This window comes from Stegastes partitus, unplaced genomic scaffold, assembly GCF_000690725.1.
Source record: "Stegastes partitus isolate 25-593 unplaced genomic scaffold, Stegastes_partitus-1.0.2 Scaffold416, whole genome shotgun sequence".
NCBI classification, from domain to species: Eukaryota; Metazoa; Chordata; class Actinopteri; family Pomacentridae; genus Stegastes; species Stegastes partitus.
The window spans coordinates 201965-219721 of NW_007578147.1; the positions used below are offsets into that span (position 1 = coordinate 201965).

At 42.4% G+C, this 17757-nt stretch overlaps 1 protein-coding gene across 1 annotated transcript in view; it reads right to left on the reverse strand.

Moving 5' to 3' along the window:
- The window catches only part of sorcs2 (sortilin-related VPS10 domain containing receptor 2), a 389051-nt gene that overhangs the window by 201220 nt on the left and 170074 nt on the right, over window positions 1–17757 (reverse strand). The window contains exon 3 of the mRNA XM_008285783.1: window positions 10734–10833. Coding sequence (XP_008284005.1) covers window positions 10734–10833 — 100 coding nt within the window. The remainder of the gene's footprint in view (window positions 1–10733; window positions 10834–17757) is intronic.

Sequence of the window (17757 nt, forward strand, 5' to 3'; positions counted from 1 at the left end):
AGAAGCAGAGGGAGTGAATGAAGTAAATGAAAACAGGTGAGTGAGGAGGCGAGGAAGGGCTAAGTGATTGATGGCTGGACAGATGGGTTAAAAAAAAAATGGACAACAGAGAAAAAATAAATGTGACTTTGTGCTAAGATGACTAGAAGAAGGGAGAAGACAGAGTGAGTTGGCAGAAATGGGGGAATGAAGGAACTATCCATTGATAATGAATGGACGATGAATGGATGGACGGTTTTAGACAGGATGGATGAACAATAGGTGGACAGACACTGGGTGGGATAAGCGGAAGAAGAGAAAAAAAAAAGTGTCGTTCTTTGTTTTTGTTTGAGTTATGTAACGCTGCATTGTGTGCAAGCTGGTTTAGATCGTTGTCAGCACCAAACTCACCCGTCTAGTTCCGTTGGTCGCTGTGTTCAAAAAATCTGATGTCAGCTGGTGTTCTTTTGCCTGTGCGACAATTCTCTAAACGCGGACCTACTGGGAGATGTTAAAAATTCAATTCCGTGGAACTAAACTTGGCTCGCTTTAATCAGGAAGGGACATTATAAAGGGATTAGCGGCAGTCGTATTTATTTTTAGACATCACGCTTAAACAACTAGGCCACTTAAAGAGCTCCGTCAAAGCTGATACGTCTTCTCTCTGGCAGCGGCTGCCTCTGTGCGGCATACAAATGCTGATTCAAATTATCTTTAATGACAAATTAATTCATAAATTTCATTGCACGCTGCGTGACATATAAAAAGCAGAAAAATACTGATTTCTCCTCCTCCTGTTTTGTCCCCCCCCCCCGGACTCTCTCTCTTTGTTCTCCTATGATGTCTGCTCTTATATTCTCTTCGGTCTACTTCAGCTGCATTGAAATATTAACCAAGCTCCATTAAACTCTAGAGTGCAGCAAACACATACAGCTCGAAAATTCAGAGACATGCTCAGGGCAGCATTTACATGCTCGCAAAAGCTGCATGACGGATAGTTCAGGGTTCCGGGCTTCCTCCAGGGTGAGCCGGCAGATAGCAGTGTGACTCAATGGATCTGGCTCACTGCCTATTGATCTGAATTGGTGGATCGAGGTCGGGTCAATCCATTTAGGCCTGGTATGTGAAGGGCTGAGAGCAGCAGGGCTCATCCCCTTGGGCCTCCACCGTGGAACAAGAGGACAAACACAAGAGCCCAGCTGGACAGAGCATATGGGTCAATAGCTGCAATCAATGCTAGGTTAAAGATGATCACAGCAAATGTTATGCTATAATCTGAATAGACTGTGGCGATATGATTTATCATGCTCTGCAGGGACCTGTGGCAGGAAAGCTGCGGATGGAATAAAAGACAGAACAAACAGAGTGAATGGCAGCGCAACAGCAAGAGGACGGGATCAGCAAAGTCAAGGTCGAAGTACAGACGGCGGCGGTATCATATGTTGACTGTTAAACAGCGTTTCAGAAACAAGTGGCAGTGAAATGTCATTTCCACTTGACGTTAAGGTCTGTTACTGGGTTTTACTGCCTCTTTACTTATGCTCAATGCATCTTCATAGCCAGCAAGTAAAACCAACAGTAAGTGTTCTTTTGCATCCGGCACTGCTGATACAGAAGGTAATGATATGCTGAAAAGAAGACAGAAAGAGCACAGCATCTGTTGTGTCACAACATAACAAAAACGCAACTCTGCCCTGACCCGGTGCCTGCTGCCTCACATGCAGCATGTCTGTCTCACACTGCGCCTGACATCTAGTCTAACTTGGAAAAAAAAAAGAAACGCCTACAGAAACTGTATGAACTGTGGCATTGGCGCACTCTTACAAGCGCGTACTTTTGTGTAAAATCCAATGCAGAACCTTTACTCGCACTGATCTAACTATTCTTTCTCATTCAAAACCAGCTGCTTCTCGCCTCTGCCACCCGAGCCGCGGACCCGGGCACCTATCTTTTCCGAGGCTTCAAATGAACCATGCAAGACCCAGAAATTGAACACTGCTTCCATATGACAGCGTGGGTGGAGCAAAACGTCTGTAGTGGAATCCAAAGTCGATAACCCCTCCAGCAAGTATTAGCGCTAGCTTCTGTGCGCTACCCCTTGCCTCTGACTGTCCTCGGTTCACAGTTGCACCAGGCGCTTCGGTCTGCTTATCAGGCTGTGCGCAGATCAGTGTCTGGGCAGAGAATAAAGCAAAAAAAAAAAAAACTGCTTCTGTATGGTACAGATGACATGGCTGCAGGGTTAGAAAGAAGAAGAGGGAAGAGAAAGCAACCAAGTGATGGCTGGTTCTCGTGTGGCTATGCTGTGGTTTATCTAGCGTAGCTTTCCGCCCCAGAATATATGCTTTACCGTGTCAAGCTGTGTCAGAGGGTCACTTTGCATGTCTTTTATTTTTGTTTAAAAGGGAAAGGAAAACCTACAATCTTTGCAGATGCCCCACAGCTCAACTCTCCTTGACAGCAACATTAGTATGAGAGCCATATACACAAGAGACCAGCTCAACTTTCTATTTCCAGGTCTTTTCACACACAAAAAAGAAAAAGGACAAACACTTGGTTTAAACCCCTAGAGGCAGAGAGCAAAGTGCTCCATCAAAGTATATCTGTAAACCTACTGAATTATAGACGATTAATCACACAGCAAAGAGCCATGGTGGACACATCGTGGCTGAAGTGTCAGCAGCCCTGAAATGGGCAGAGTAGCATGAATGACAAAGGACTTCAAAATAGAAAAGAGCTTTTTGAAAACCACGTTTTTTTTGGGGGGGGGGAGGAAAGAAAACCGACGGCTCATGCTAAATAAATTGTCATTTTCCACAGTCACGTTTCAGTTCCACTGATACTTAACACTGACGGGGTTCTGACCACAAATTACTTTCCACAACTTTAATGTAGAGCAGATTTCAACTCCTTTTATGGATTTCTACCTCAGTTTGAGTCCTTACTTTTATATCTTTGTCTGTCAATCGCTAAGTCCCACCTATTGTATCGTCCTGCTGGTTAAATAGTCTGTCAATCAATCCTTTGTAGCACACCTCAGCTGTATCCTTTATGAGCTGCTCCGAAGAGGTTCACGACTAGAAGCTACAGTAGTTGTGCAGACAACTTAGTCAGCGCCTGTGTGCATCCATTGACAATGTAAGCTGGCTTTTATATTTGTAGATGTGAGTCTACCTTGCAAAAAGCATTATCGTAGCAGTCAGCCCGGTATGGGTTTTGGTTTCTTGAAGTTCAAAGGCCACTTGTGCTTATATATAAAAGAAATTGAATGTTATTCTGACGACTTATAATTTACCATATTCTGTAGCAGCACCATGTAAGAGTATTAGACACTAGCATATTTCAGCGATGCCAGTTTATTTCGAAGAGCCAAAAACTGATTTCCATTTATGTCCTTTTCCTTTCTATAGTTACAACCAACCACTGCATTGTACGATGTTCCATGGAGATTACATTAACTGAGAAGCATCCTTGTCAGTGATAGTAGTAAAAAGGAACAACTTAACATCCATAAGTCTGCTTTCAAAACTTTGACATCAGACTTGAAAACTGACTGTGATCCCAGGTTCACAGCATCTTCCACCATTTTTTATGGTTAGAAGGTTGTATACAATAGCTGGATGTTTTGTAGGTATGACTTTATGTAATACACCCTCTAACACTCGTGACTCACACAAACAAGGTGCACTTGATACAAAACTGCTGCTAGGATTGACTTGAGTTTAACCAGATTAAAGAGAATTAATCCCAACAATATTATCAGCATCAAGGAAGGGCCAATGCGTTATGAAATATGATGCAAAAGTTCTTCTGTGCTTTTTTTCTACATAGGATCAACCATAAAAGTTCATAAACAGGAGTTAGAGCACATAGCAAACCCTCGTCTCTGCTTAGTTATCCACATATACTACTTCAGATCATTTTCTGTTCTTTTATAACGAGTCTGTTACCATCATCCTGTTCATTATTCCTTTCAAAAGCCCACTCCTCTTTGGTAACATTGACAAAGAAGGCACATTTGCCTTAGAGAAAATGATCCATTTGCTAATATATGTTTCTTTTTTCCTTCTTATGGAAAGCAGTGGACGCAGCTGACAGCCAGAAAAAGGATTGTAGTGTACAAGCAGCCGGCGATTTCATTGTCAGCGGCAGGAAAGAATGGAATAGTCTATCTGAAATTACACAAATTGTTCTTCATCACAAGGATATCATCTGAGCATAATGTGTCCACATCTTGTCTTTTCTCTTTGAAGTTCTTTGAACTGCCAATCACTGAAGTGCTGACACTAAATCTGCAGTATCATTCCGTCTATTACTCCTCTTTTGCATTGCTCTTCTTTTTGAAACCTTTTTTTTTTTTTACTTATGTCTGTGTTTACTCTTCTCAGTCTTTCCTTTCTCACTTTGTTCTTTTTGGGCTTTGTTCTTTTTTTTTTTTTGCCTTTTCTTCTTTGCTGTCTCAGTGGGTGACTAAAGGCATTTTCAAAACTACTGTCAATTTGTTTTTACCTCAGTCCAAGGAGTTGTAGCATTTATCCAGTTACATCTCAAGCAGTAAATGTAGTTTATGTCCAGTGGCTGTATTGGACTAATTGGTGTATATGTGAACTTTCTATAGAGGGAAAACCTAAACCTAAATTACCATAATGTAAAGTGGCTTTGAAGACACACAAGAAACATTTCCTTTAATAAGGTAAAATCCTGGATTTTCGACAAATCCCACCAATGGAAAATACTCCAGGGTGAGCACTGTATACCACTAACTAGGTTTGAAAAAGAAATGAGCACTCACATATCAAAACCGTGATGGTACCACATATACTATAAGACGCATCTGACAAATTTATCTTGGTCCACATATCAGTGCAGTATGACTCCTTTCTTTGGGCTAAGATGCACGAATGAAGCTTTTAAAACCGCAACTCCAGGAATTGTGAAAGTGCATGAGAAATTTCTACCAACTCGTCTTTATTGATCATTCCGCATCTTATTCTAAAACCCTCTCTGCTGATCTTGTAACTTAGCCATTTTCCCAAAACTTCAAAGGCCGATAAAGATTTGCAGCATTTGCATAAGGAAACTAAGAGACTCAGTTAAAGCAAAGGCAGATGCCTTAAGCCAGTTCATTAAATGCTTATCTCTACTTTTGACCTCTCCACTCTATGTATAAAGAAATGTTTAAACTCTCCCAACCTCCACACTGATTCTACCGCCTGTGGTTGATGTATCTGTCTCCCTGCAGCAATATTTCTTCGTTCTGTCAGTACTGTGCTCACTTATTAAGTGAATATTGTGATATTTCTCTTTTTTCTGTTTAAATTTACCAACCCTCCTGACTGGGGAGTGAATCCCATTGGAACTTTGGTTATTTCTTGTTTCTTCCATGCTCCATTTCCTCCTCGACTTGTTTTAATGTTTCAGTAAAGGGAAGAAGTTCGTTTTTTGTGGCTCGTTGTGGTGCAATGTGATCACATAAAGTGGCAAATTTTAATATAATGTGCCAGGATTATCTTAGATTATTGACCTGTAGCAGCTCGCCTTCTATTATACGCTTAAATACATTATTAAATATTTTACTAGCTAATAGTGTGTAGAGATGACCATCCAGACATTCAGGTGCCTTCCTCACTCTTTCAAGCAGTGTGAATTTAAAACAGTCACCATTATAGAACAGAACAGACTTTGCTCTTCATCAAAATCAAATCTTCAGTTCCGACATCAGGGAGGAAATCATCAGTACTACTCCCTGAGAAGATGCCACGCTGACAAGTGGCTGAAGACATAATTGAGGACACCGACTCAGAAGGTGGTTTGTCTTTGATGCCCTCTGAGTTTGATGGGTTCCCTCCCGGTGATGCTCCGCTTCTTAGAGATTTGCTGAGGTGGTGATGTTAAGGCAGTTTTATAATCCACAGTTGAGTGGTGTTGCAGTGATAGCATGTTCCGAAGCTGCTATAAAGTGGGTCTTTTTTTTTTTTTGGAGTGTGTGCCTTTAAAAACCTGCTCAGTCATCAAGAGGCAGAGCATATCAGCAGGGATCAGATTTGGTTAAGCCGTTAATGGACCAAGAAATCAACATCAGAATTCACTGGAGTCCACTGGAATGTTTTAATTTGCTCTGACACCTTGGATGGCTGTGGTGATTTGACACAAACATATTTCTGGACTAGTTTTATGCTCATCCTTTGAAAAATGCTCCTAGCTGCTTTGATATGTAGAGATAAAAGAACCGGACATTTTTAGCAGATAGAATGATGTAGAATCACCACAGAAAGCACGCATATATTTCTATAACCGTGGGTGAGAAGTTAAAATCACAGATCCCTTTGGTAGTCTGAGTCATTCTGTTGACGCCAAGAAGCAGAGTTTAATCAGTTGACCTTTTCATTAGTTGAAGACCACATAGCAAATGCAGTATTTTGGTTTAGTTTCTGTTTGAATTTACGATTTAACCTAAATGAACCACAATCAACACAGTAGTAAGTTGAGGTGGTATTGAACATTTGCCTCTTTAAACTGTCTTCACTTAAGACTGGTTGAATACAAAACTTACAACCATGAGCATTGTGACAGAATTGTTACAACATAGTTCTTCTTGAGGATCTTCCTTTTAGCCTTTAACCATGAGTTAACATATTCTACATCAGAAGTGGTCTAAAGGTTTTTTGTTGTCTCATGTACCTCCGTAAATTGGTCCAATGAGTTCAAGCACTTGTCATTAACATCTACATGTTTCCAATGTGTTCTTCAGCAGTACTTTTAAAGTTAAACTTAATGATACCAAAGTAAACAATGTTTTTGCTCCTCTTGGGTTGACCTGCGGCAAAGGGTTTTAAGCAACTTCTGATCTTGCTCACACATGACGGGAAAATGGGGCTGGATTGGTGCCGCATCAGCAGTAATGTTGCCGTTGTATGGGGTGGTGAATAGGGAGCTGAGCTGAAAGGCTAAGCTCTTGATCTAGCAGACAATCTATATTCCAACCCTCACCTATGGTGATGAGCTCTGGGTAGTGACTGAAAGAATGACAATGCAGATATAAACACCTGAAATGAGCTTCCTCTGTAGGGCGCCTGGGCGTAGAGATAGGGTGAGGAGCTGGGACATCCGAAGGGAACAGAGTCGTTGCTCTTTCACTTCAAAAGGAACCAGCTGAGATGCTTTGGGCATCTGATTAGGATGAATCCTTGGGACCTTTCTTTGGAGGTTTTCCTGGCAGGTCCAACTGGGAGGAGACCCCAAGATAGACTAAGAACCCGATGGAGGGATTACTTATTTCATCTGCCCTGGGAAGCTCTTCGGATCCCTCAGGTGGAAAACGTTGCTGGGGTGAGGGACATCTGGAAGTCCTTGCCTAGCCTATTGCTACTGCAACCTGACCTCTGATAAATGGAAGAAAGTGTGATGACATTTAGTCTTTAATTCGTATATTTGGTCAAGGTTGCATCTGTTGCACAACCACTAGAAGTTGTAGAACCATTTACTGGCATAGTCACAAGAGTTGGAATGACAATGGACTGTCCCAGGCAGCTGTGATGATGTCAAAATGAAATGCAGTCAGATCTGGTGGACATAATCTCCCTGTTTTTTTTTTTTGTTTTGTTGTTTTTTTTTTTTTTTTAAATTGGCTAAAGTACTGCATAATCATCCCACATACTTTGTAGTATCCTCACAACATGCACCACTGGCTGGGAACTTCAATTGAGGGGATTTTCTGTGCTTAAAAATTCTGTTCGTGACGATGATGATTCATTGTTGTTGGTGTATTGAACACCTCCATTGTGTACCTGCAGCTCAACTAGCCCGATAACAACCGTGCAAATTTCTCAGAGAGGAGCAAACCAAGTGTTAGAAACAAACCCTATGATAGCTGGCAAAGATCCAACAAATAAGCAGTAGTAGAAAGGGAGCTTCTGGGTTTATAATCACTATTAACATAGACTTGAACCTTCATGTATACCACACACAAAGCACTCAACAAGAACAAAATGGGCCTGTGAAAACACTTGCCAGGCTGACAGTCCTCTGGAGACGACTGTTTTAGAAAATTGCTACGGGAGAGCGTGCTGAGCCTTTAGTCTCAAAGTTTATTTACGACTCTGTCGGTGTTGAAAAGTGTCAAGGGTCCTCAGGAGCCCTCTGCTGCAAAGGGTCTTCAGCAGCGCTTTAATGGAGCTCTCAATAAAAACGATGGAGAGAGAGAAAGAGAGGATGACATTGTCTCCGTCTGAAGAACTCACCTCCTTCTCTAATTGCCTCAAGTCCTATTGATTACCTGAGGCCCCCTTCACACCTTTTCCATGTGATCCCTTCACACTGCGTGTAATCCTCACACAGAGCTGAGAGACCTGCTTGTCTGCTGTTTTCTGATGTGATTAGCAGTATCGATCAGAGCGCGCTCAGGTATGCGCTTGTTTGTGCGTATGTGGGGGCACCTTAAAAAATGTGACCGCACGCAACTTGGATGCTGAAAAGAAGGAAGTGAAGACACGGCTGCACAACGGTGTTCAGTTCGAGCGATCAAGATGATCCGCTCCGTGCATCCACTGCCTTTCACGGTTCTCTTCCATCCACACCACATACAATATACACCTACACACTGATTCCAGCAAGCAACACTGAACCTGAGCTTCCATCACTCCCCTCCTGCAAAGCCTGGAGGTGCGCTTAAGCAGCAGCTTGATCCCCAGCACATATTACCAGACATCCTGCTGTCACAACACACTCTCTCACTGCCAGTCACTCTCTTTCCTCCCCATCTCTGTTTCTGTCCCTAAGGGAAATAAAGATGACTCCATTCCCATGCAATTAAATGCTCTCACGCTGTCTGGCCCTCGACTATTCACTCTGTGTGTGTGTGTGTGTGTGTGTGTGTGTGTGTGTGTGTGCGTGTTTGATGAAGATGAGATGGCAGATCCCGTGCAGATAGTTGGAGTGGAGATTGAAGCAGAAAGTGAGAAAAGTGACTACATCTAATCTCCCTCCATCTCTTCATCGATTGGACGAACCCTGGACCCCGGCGATAACGCCCGCCAATTAGACGGGCCGCTTCAGTTGGCAGTTCCCGTCATATCTCAAATCTTAAGTCACCTACTGTACCTTTTGGCTTTCACTTCGGCTTATCTGCTGCCTGCTTCTTTTTGAAATTCACTGGAGTTCTGAAGCTGCCTGTGGATTGAATTACTGGAATGTTGGTTTGAGAGGTGCATGTGGAATACCAAAGGAGCACAAAAAAACAGCAACAGATTGGGAAAACCAGGTAAAGGGCAATATGTAGTTGCACCAATCTCTTAATTTTCCTGAGGGAAATGAGGGAAGGAGTGATGTTGAGTATTTGAATGAACATATTCAAAGATGATGAGGACTCTATACATGACTATAGCATCTTTTAAATTACATGTGAAGGTTGTCGTGTCTTTTGTACGAGATAATTCCAGTGAAAATCGGTGTGTTGCTTTCAGCCCATTCAGTGTCCCTGGGTTGGAGCCACAGGGTGTAGGTGGAAATCCTGCATGGATTCCTGTCACGGTTCATTTTTCTGCCCAGTATTCCTTGTTATTCATTCATCTTGGATGATTCAAATTTACCTCGAGTGCCAAAGTTTGGTGCCGACCAGGTTGCACTATGGAAGTGGGGGGTGTGGAGGTCTGGGTGGTGGACTGGTGTGAGGCTTTCATGCTATTAAATAGAACCATAATCACAGTCTATCCCCGATCTGAAGCGTTTAAAGAGGTATGAACCAATTTTAGACACGAGGCTCGGTTTACTTCTCACGAGGAACACTACACAGCCTGTGAAAACAGTCGTATGATGTCTTCTGAGGCTCTTTCTTAATTCTGAGAAAATAACTCTAATGATGCCATCAGGGATTCAGCTCCAGACTGCAAACTTATAACAGAAATCCTGCGATGCAAACTGGGGACGGGGAGTTTTGTAAGATGTGAGCCTTTATCAGAAAGAGGGAGTTTAATAAAAGATTCTTTCCAGTTTTGCTGAGGGAATTGAAGGATTGAGGTCCTGGGGGAGTGACTCATACATGTAGCTTCTCTGCTGCTTCCATTTTTTTTTTTTCTTACCATTTGTTAAATCAGTCCGAAACAAGTACACTAACTTCGTGGAAGTGCAACAATAAATTGGAGCAGTGTCCTTACCTTAACTATGACCCTACTGTGCACTCACAGGTTTTATTGAAATGAATACATTTAACTTTCCTACCATCGGCACAGAGTGTTGAATCATCTGACATCAAACCTCTACCTGCTCACAAAGTTACACTTATTATACAAGCACTTTGGGGAACATCCATTTTCAAATCCTGTACACACCAACGTTAAACAGTCACTTAATTGTCAATTCATCCAAGTAACAAGAAAACACATTTTCTTTCTTGCTGCAGATCGTTTTATGGGCCACGATTGTGTATTTGGGGGCTTTAAGTAGATAAAATTGAGTGAAATTGAGTGTTTATGAAATATTGCAGTGACTTCTGGATGCGCCTTCATGCTGAGCTGCTGTCTCGTTTGTAATGTGGGATCTTTAGTCTTCACTTTAAGTGGATCATATTTTTTAAATCGCAGCTATATCTTGTAATTAGCCTGTCTGTGCAGAGATTCATTTAGACCTCCAACTCAGACTTTCAACAACACGCTGGAGAAAAGCTTTTAGGTTTCAGATAGAATTGGCAGTTCAAAGAAAGCATATCTGTAAAAAAAAAAAAAAAGAAAGAAAGAAAGAAAATCAATGCGTCATCCTACCTTTTTCTTGTTGGTTGGGCAGATGTAGAAACTTGTCACCACGATGGTTGTCCCTGGCATCAGGTTGAGTTTGGTGTAAGTTGTGCCGTAGTCAGTTGACCTGAAAATAGGAGCAAAGACTTAGAAAACTTTTAAGAGCATTTTTGTGGTAAATTTCGTTTTGCAATGCTCTCATGAGTTGCAGAAGTTGCGATGATGATAATTTGAAAAACCGTGCCTCTAAAAGAGTATGCTGCTTATTAGATTTGAGAACTTTTCTTGGTTCTGTTTTAAAACTCTCCTCATCCTGCATATTTAAACAACTGTAGTTTTGTGAAAAACCTTTGTGTTGACAGAAGGAGATTAAATCTAAAAAGAAAAAAAAAGAAAAAACAAAAGCATGGGAAAGAGCGACCTGCTTATTCTCTCAAAACTGCCCTGAAGGCATTATATAAGCTCTCTGTTCACCACATTACCGCTTTGTGGTCCACAGTCAGAGCCTGGTGACAAATCAGAAATGGCTGGACAACCTGTCATCGCCACAACGATGCAAAAACAGCCTCGGGCTGGCAATGAAGTACTGACCAATCCTCAAATCTGGCAGCTTTAAGAGCAGGTATGGAGTGCTGTGTGCATTTGAGATTGATAGGTAGCTGCTGGATTGTTTCTCCGGTCCAGCTCAAGCACACCCACAGAGCGGTATGAAGGCGATTGTTTGTGACAGGTTTTAAAAAAACAGCTCAGCAAGGCTGAAGTGAGGTGACCGCTTATGGATAATTAATGTTTCACATTCCTGGCAGGAATATATAAAGGACAGATTATTCCAGGAAACATTGTCGTCAACCAAATAATGCAACCGAGGAAGATTAAGGCGGCAAATGCTCACTGATTGTGACGGATTAAGATAGAGAATTTAACTGAGGAGTAAATAGACTAAATAAAGACCGCAATTGTAATACTGTATTTGCATTTTGTTTCTCTGGTGTGCATTTTTTATTTATTTATTTTGACAGCTATCTGGGGTTAATTTCAGAAGTAATCCAAAGCACACAGGAAAGGAGATGCTACAGCATTTAGCTGAGGGTTGAGGGTTCAACAGGAGGGAGCCTGGAAGGAGAGGTCTTGATGAAAGAGAATGATGAGCAAGCACGTCAGCCTGGTTAAGGATGAGAGGATTTACTCTTTTGCGCAGTGGGACATCAACCACCGACAGACACACACACACACACGCAGTAAGACACATACACACCCAAAACCCTGCCAAGCCATTCAGCAATCAGCTCTCCCAGAGTGCTCCGATACAGCTGGAGAAAATGGAGTGGCATAGCAGGGGTGAGCTATTTCTCTGCGGTGAGCTGGCAAGTGTTTTCATCTTCCTCGCCGGCCTGTGTGCGGTGTTTAACCCGGGATCACTTGTAGGACACGGACGGATCTTGCGCTGATGGCTGTGTTAGCAGCCAGAGCTCGGTGCTGATCTCAAAAACTCACTTGTGGCTCGATGCCCCTGGTGTGCAGAGGTCCACCCGGAGGCCGGATCTTTAGAGCATAAGTGCAAAAAAACCCCACTGAGCAGTCAGATTCAGCACTAATGAGTGAGGAGGATGATAAACAGCTTGTAAAAAAAAAAGCTTGATAAACAGCTCAGGCGACAACGTGAACTCACTGCAATGCTTTAAAAGGTCGAATCATGATTTTTGTGAATCTTAGAGGCCGAGACAAATCACTTACGCTTGATGCTGCTCTTGATCATTTCCCAGGGAGCACATAATAAGTTTGTATATTGATTTTCTACCTTCCAAGCAGACACTGGATTCAGTTTGTGCTTGTAAAATTCTAACAATCGACTCGAAAGTTGCTTTAGATTCAACTGCTTGTGTGAAAATACAACACATGAGACGTGGCAGCAACCTTTTAACCAAATTTAAACACTTTACTCGATAGTTGTTAAGTCGTGTGTGATCAAAGTGTTAATAGAAATGCTTTTTGATATCTGAGTCTTACAGCTTTAGCACTTTTTTCTTCGTCGTGTGTGCAACATATCGGCTTATGGGTTCTCCAGGCAAACTATGTTAGTAAAAGGCTGCCATCAAGCAGACACAGCACAACATTAGTATTCATTTGGAGTGATGTTTCTATTGTTGGCTTTGTTTCGGTCTCCAAAATGTTGAAAATGAACAAGGCTGCCAAGACCAAAATTAGTGGGCTATAAAACCGAACAATGAGCCAAAAAAAAAAAGGAAAAAAAATGCTAAAAGGCTCCTTAGCGCTGAAAGGAAACACAGAGTCGGTGTAAATACTTCAAGGTTTGTCAGTATAAGTGACCCCTGTCGTATTACTCACATTCATCTCCTCTATTGTTAATAATAACAACATAAATCATCAAATAATTCCACCTTTATGCACAGCACAATGGGAGGAGAAGGCATCAACTCTTATACTGTACAAGGCATTACTTACAATAAACCAGTGGTAATCTCTTTTTAACAGAGCCATCCAAAGCCCTCTCCCTATTACATATTCATAGTCCTTCATTAGCAAGAGTGTAATGAGAGGCCGAGGCTGGTGGGCCTTCTGCCCAGAAACACAGCTCAACATCTGGACCTTGAGTGTCCCTTGTGCTCTATCTTTCTGTCCACACTACCCCACACTACCAAGAGTCAGCTACAACGGGGGCTGCCTCCTTATGTCCTTGTGGTGCTGAAAGCCAAATGTGTCATTTTGAGAAAATTATGGAAACAGCTAAAAAAATACACTGGTGGGTATAAATTTCAAATTGTGTGAAGTATTTGGGCAAAAAGTATATCATGATACGATAACTCCAGCTCTCCCTGTGTACCAACAAGTCTTCCGATCTGAACGTATACATCACTGGTTCCTGTCATATTACAAAAGCCATATTTTCCGAAATAGAGAAATATAACTTTTCGCCTCTGTTTGGTTTGGTGGAGCCACACAGACAGCTCGGTTCACTTAAGGGGAAGAGCAGAGTTTGGGATCAAATACAGGACCTTTGTTGATATGGGTATTAACTTATAGAACATTCATAATGGGACTCAATCTGCAATGTTTTGCTGACCCATCCACCCACCTCCATCTCCTCTCTATGCACACTTTGTGCCTCTATAACTATAAGTCGGAAAGAGCTGCATTAAAAACCACCTGAGGGGTGTTTTATTTTACTTTTATTTTTTTTATGGGAGTTGAGTCTCAAGCGTACTGCCTTTGTTGTTAGGGAGGTTTATGCCAAATTTCAAAGCCCCCATGATGTTTACGTGGCCTCTTGTGTCAGTCGTACAATGCGACTGGCATATTTTTTTTCCCAAAAAACCTTGCAGAAAGGCCACATCTATTACTCAAAGGATTTTCTGGTTAGTCATCTGAAAAACATAGACGTGGGAACTGAAAAATGAACGCAAAAGGGAGGAGTCAGAGGGCAGTGGAAAGATGTTGCATCACTAATAAGGCTAATATGGAGGTTGGGCAGGGGTTACTGCAGAAAGTCGGCAGCCCCAGCACCTTATACAGCGAGAATAATGATGTTGAGTTAATAGGAGAGCTCATTTTGTACTGTCTGCCATCAAGACCTTTGGATTAATAGACTGGTCGGGAGCTATTGTAGATTAATGAGGAGTAATTACTTTAAAACAGAGTAGGGAGCAGATGTGAGGGGATATGGAGGAGCACAGGGAGAAGGAAAGGGGAGAGGAGTTGGATGGGAAAGGGACTAAAATTTAATCTGTGGTACTCAATGTAACCCGCAATGCTGACAAAATTACACATTAGCAGAGAAGTAGGGCATCAGGGCGCACACGCAGACACACCAGAACCACTGATACTACCCTTCATTTTCGGCAAGAAACGCTATTTCATTTGAACTTGTCAGTGCAATTCAGTTGCAGCTTCCACGACTGAACCTTAAAACATCATAACATGGTTTAGGAAACGATCAATTCTGATACACAAAGGCTTAAACAAGTCAGCAAAGACACAAACCATTTGGTAGAAGTCAATCAGCCGAAATAATAACAGTGGAAAGACATAAACCATTCTAATACTGAAGTATAAAAGAAGAGTGGAATAACAAGAAAAAAAAAAAGAGAGAGAGAACGGTAGAGGAAGGTGGACATGAAAGTGAGAATGGATGTGACAGAGACAGACACTGCGGGTGGAATTGTATTTTCCTTGATGCGCTTGAGAAAACAGAGAAATGTGGAAGCACTTTAGGGCGGCGACAGGTGCTGATTCAGATTTAATGTCCTAATATGTCAAGGTTGCTCCCAGCGCCTGACGTCTCCAGGAAGAAAAATCGAGTGTCAAGCAAACGTGTGATGAGACGGAATACCAAAATACTAAGAGAGGGGGGAAGGAGAATGGATATGAGGACAGAGATTTCTGAGAAATCCACCTAAAGATCCCTAACGTGTAAGCTAGGGAAGTTTTATGATTTGGACACGGCAGACAGAAATGTATTCTTCAAGGCACGTCTCTCCTCAGTGCACATGTATGTCAAGGGATGTCCGCTGTCAAGAACTTAGCTGCTAAATAGTCTCAAATCAAACTAATATTAGAGCTGAGCAGCAGGTTGGTGAGTTAAAAACAAGCCAGTGGACATGTGAAGGAGCTGGATACATCCTGACATGGCTGGTCCAGCTCTGATTTCTGCAGGAAGCCAAGAGCTGAGACAGACAGATGCTGCCAGTCTGAATCAGGGCTGAGCTGAGCAGCCAGACTCTTAAGTTTGACAAGGCTCATCGCTGACTGGCTGACATAAAGATTTCCCAAGGAGACCAACTAACAACTCGGGGCAGTCTGGAAGGAGGTCACAGATTAAAGGAAGGATCTTTTTTTTTTTTTTTACGTCGGAGCTTTCGATCATCCATGCAAAGTACAGCACTGGCACAACAGCACCGGGTTGGAGAAAATCTGCAGCGCATTACAACGCTCTCCTGACAAGAGTGATGAAGCATGGGGTGAATTTGCTTCCTTGCCAAGGTATCGCTCACCGGGGCTATTAGATGCTTCCCAGAAGAATTTGTGCCAAAATTTTGTCCAGAGCAGGTTAAAGCTTGGGTCAGGAGCAATCATAACTATCTAAGATTCCCCATCTTTCTTTTTGAAAGAGCGGCGAATTAGCAGGAGATGAGAGCTCGTGATTTATCGCGGCAAAGGTAATTGCCATGGCTGGTGTTAAAAAATACTGCCTGGAGAGAGTCACCATTAGCGCTAAAGCTGATTTACAGTGGTTAAAAGTAAGGCGTCATAAATACAAGCGGACAGATTGAGCTTTCAACAAGTGCAATCACGTTTTACGCTTTAGGACGGTAAATGTGAAAAATATCATTCCAGGACGCAGCTCTATGATGCCCACAACAATCAACCTGTGAAGCATGATGCTCTAAAAACAGAGGAGGGGTCGCTCCCATCTGCTTCACACATGAACAGGTCAGTAGTGCTTTCTGGCTCACAGCTTCCTTTAAAAAATGACCATTCTGCTTGACTGCAGCTGTGGTTTTTTTTTTAACAGACCGGGCCACACCTCAGTGTCATCTATCTGTTTATATTCCCTTCTTTTTACAGCAGAGCAATGGTTATGGATGATAAAGCTTAGGGAGTCTCAGGTGTACCCTGGACAAAGGCTTTATGGCCATCTGCTATGGCCTGATTGTGTCAAAGCCGGGGTTTATTGACTGCAGAACGGACTGGAGAATAATATAGCATGTCTTTCAGAAATCTACCACATACTGAAAGCAGAGAAGCTGTGAGGCAACTTTGAAAAACTTAGTTTGGATATAAAATGCCCGGAGAATGTCTGCATTAATACTACTAAATCATTCACCCAAGACATCCGTGGCTCTGTGGTGGTTTTGTTGCAACAGTTTGCCAAGTCAGATTTTGACACTTTGTCCGTTCGCGTGAAGGCATCCAGAAAATGGCAGCTATGCAGAGCGAAGTGTGAACCTGTGTTGACTGGGAAAGCAAAAAAGACAACTGGCCTTGGGATGACAGTAGCGGAGGTGTCAATCACACTGGTCACAAATCATGAAATGGCAAACAAGTTGCAATGTCTACAGAAAAGGCTGACAGAAAGACTACGGACCAGAGCAAGGAGAGGTTGGGAATAGACAAACAAGCAAATAAATAGTCCAAATGAAAACAAAACAACGAGTTCAGAGGATTATTGAACTGTTTTAACTGTAATTATTGACTCCTGTGAGCATCACTCGTTCTTTCATTGCATCAGGAAGAGAGATGTAATCTCAGACACCAATATCAAAAAACATCCAACTAACTGTTCTCAAATACTTTACCATGTCTGAGTCATGGTGGTAGCTGTAATCCCTCTAGATTGTTTTTATCCTGCCCCTGATCTCACTCAGGGGATGATCGGCTCACATGCCCAAACCACCTAAAGGCTACATTTGCTACAATCACTGATTCTACTTTCAGCAGGGTTAGATATCGCAAGAGGGAAAGATGATGCATTCATTAGCATTCCCCTTCTGTCCCCTCTCCCATCCTTCACTTCCAGAACAACTATAGAGCACATTTTGGATTTTGAGTCCTACCTCTGTACTTGGCACCACTTTATCAAAGTGCCATTTGCAAGTGCCAGAGGGCCTTGACGGGCACGGTCATATGGAAGTCAGCAAAGAGGACTTGGAAGATAAGGCGCTGCATTGTCCTGTAGTGTAAGGCGTAGGAGTACACAGCTGTAGAGGTGGAACTGATCAGAGTTGACAGGCCTGCACGCTGCTACATGAAGAATCCATTCTGTAACTGATTCGCTTCTGCTGCAATCGCTCATACAGTATGATGAGAGTAATTTAGCTCATTTGCATTAGAATCACAATACGAGAGCAGAAGTTTGTAAGGTGTGGGCTACATTTCTGTTCAGCTTAGTCACTGATGCCTGAGCAGGAATTGGCAAATTGCATCTGGAAGTGCCTCCTACACTGCAAGTAGTCGGAGCAGGCAGTTAGCCAGGATGCAGTGATTCATGCTTGGTAAGGGCACTTCACAGTGGCAGATAGTCTCCTGAAGTGCA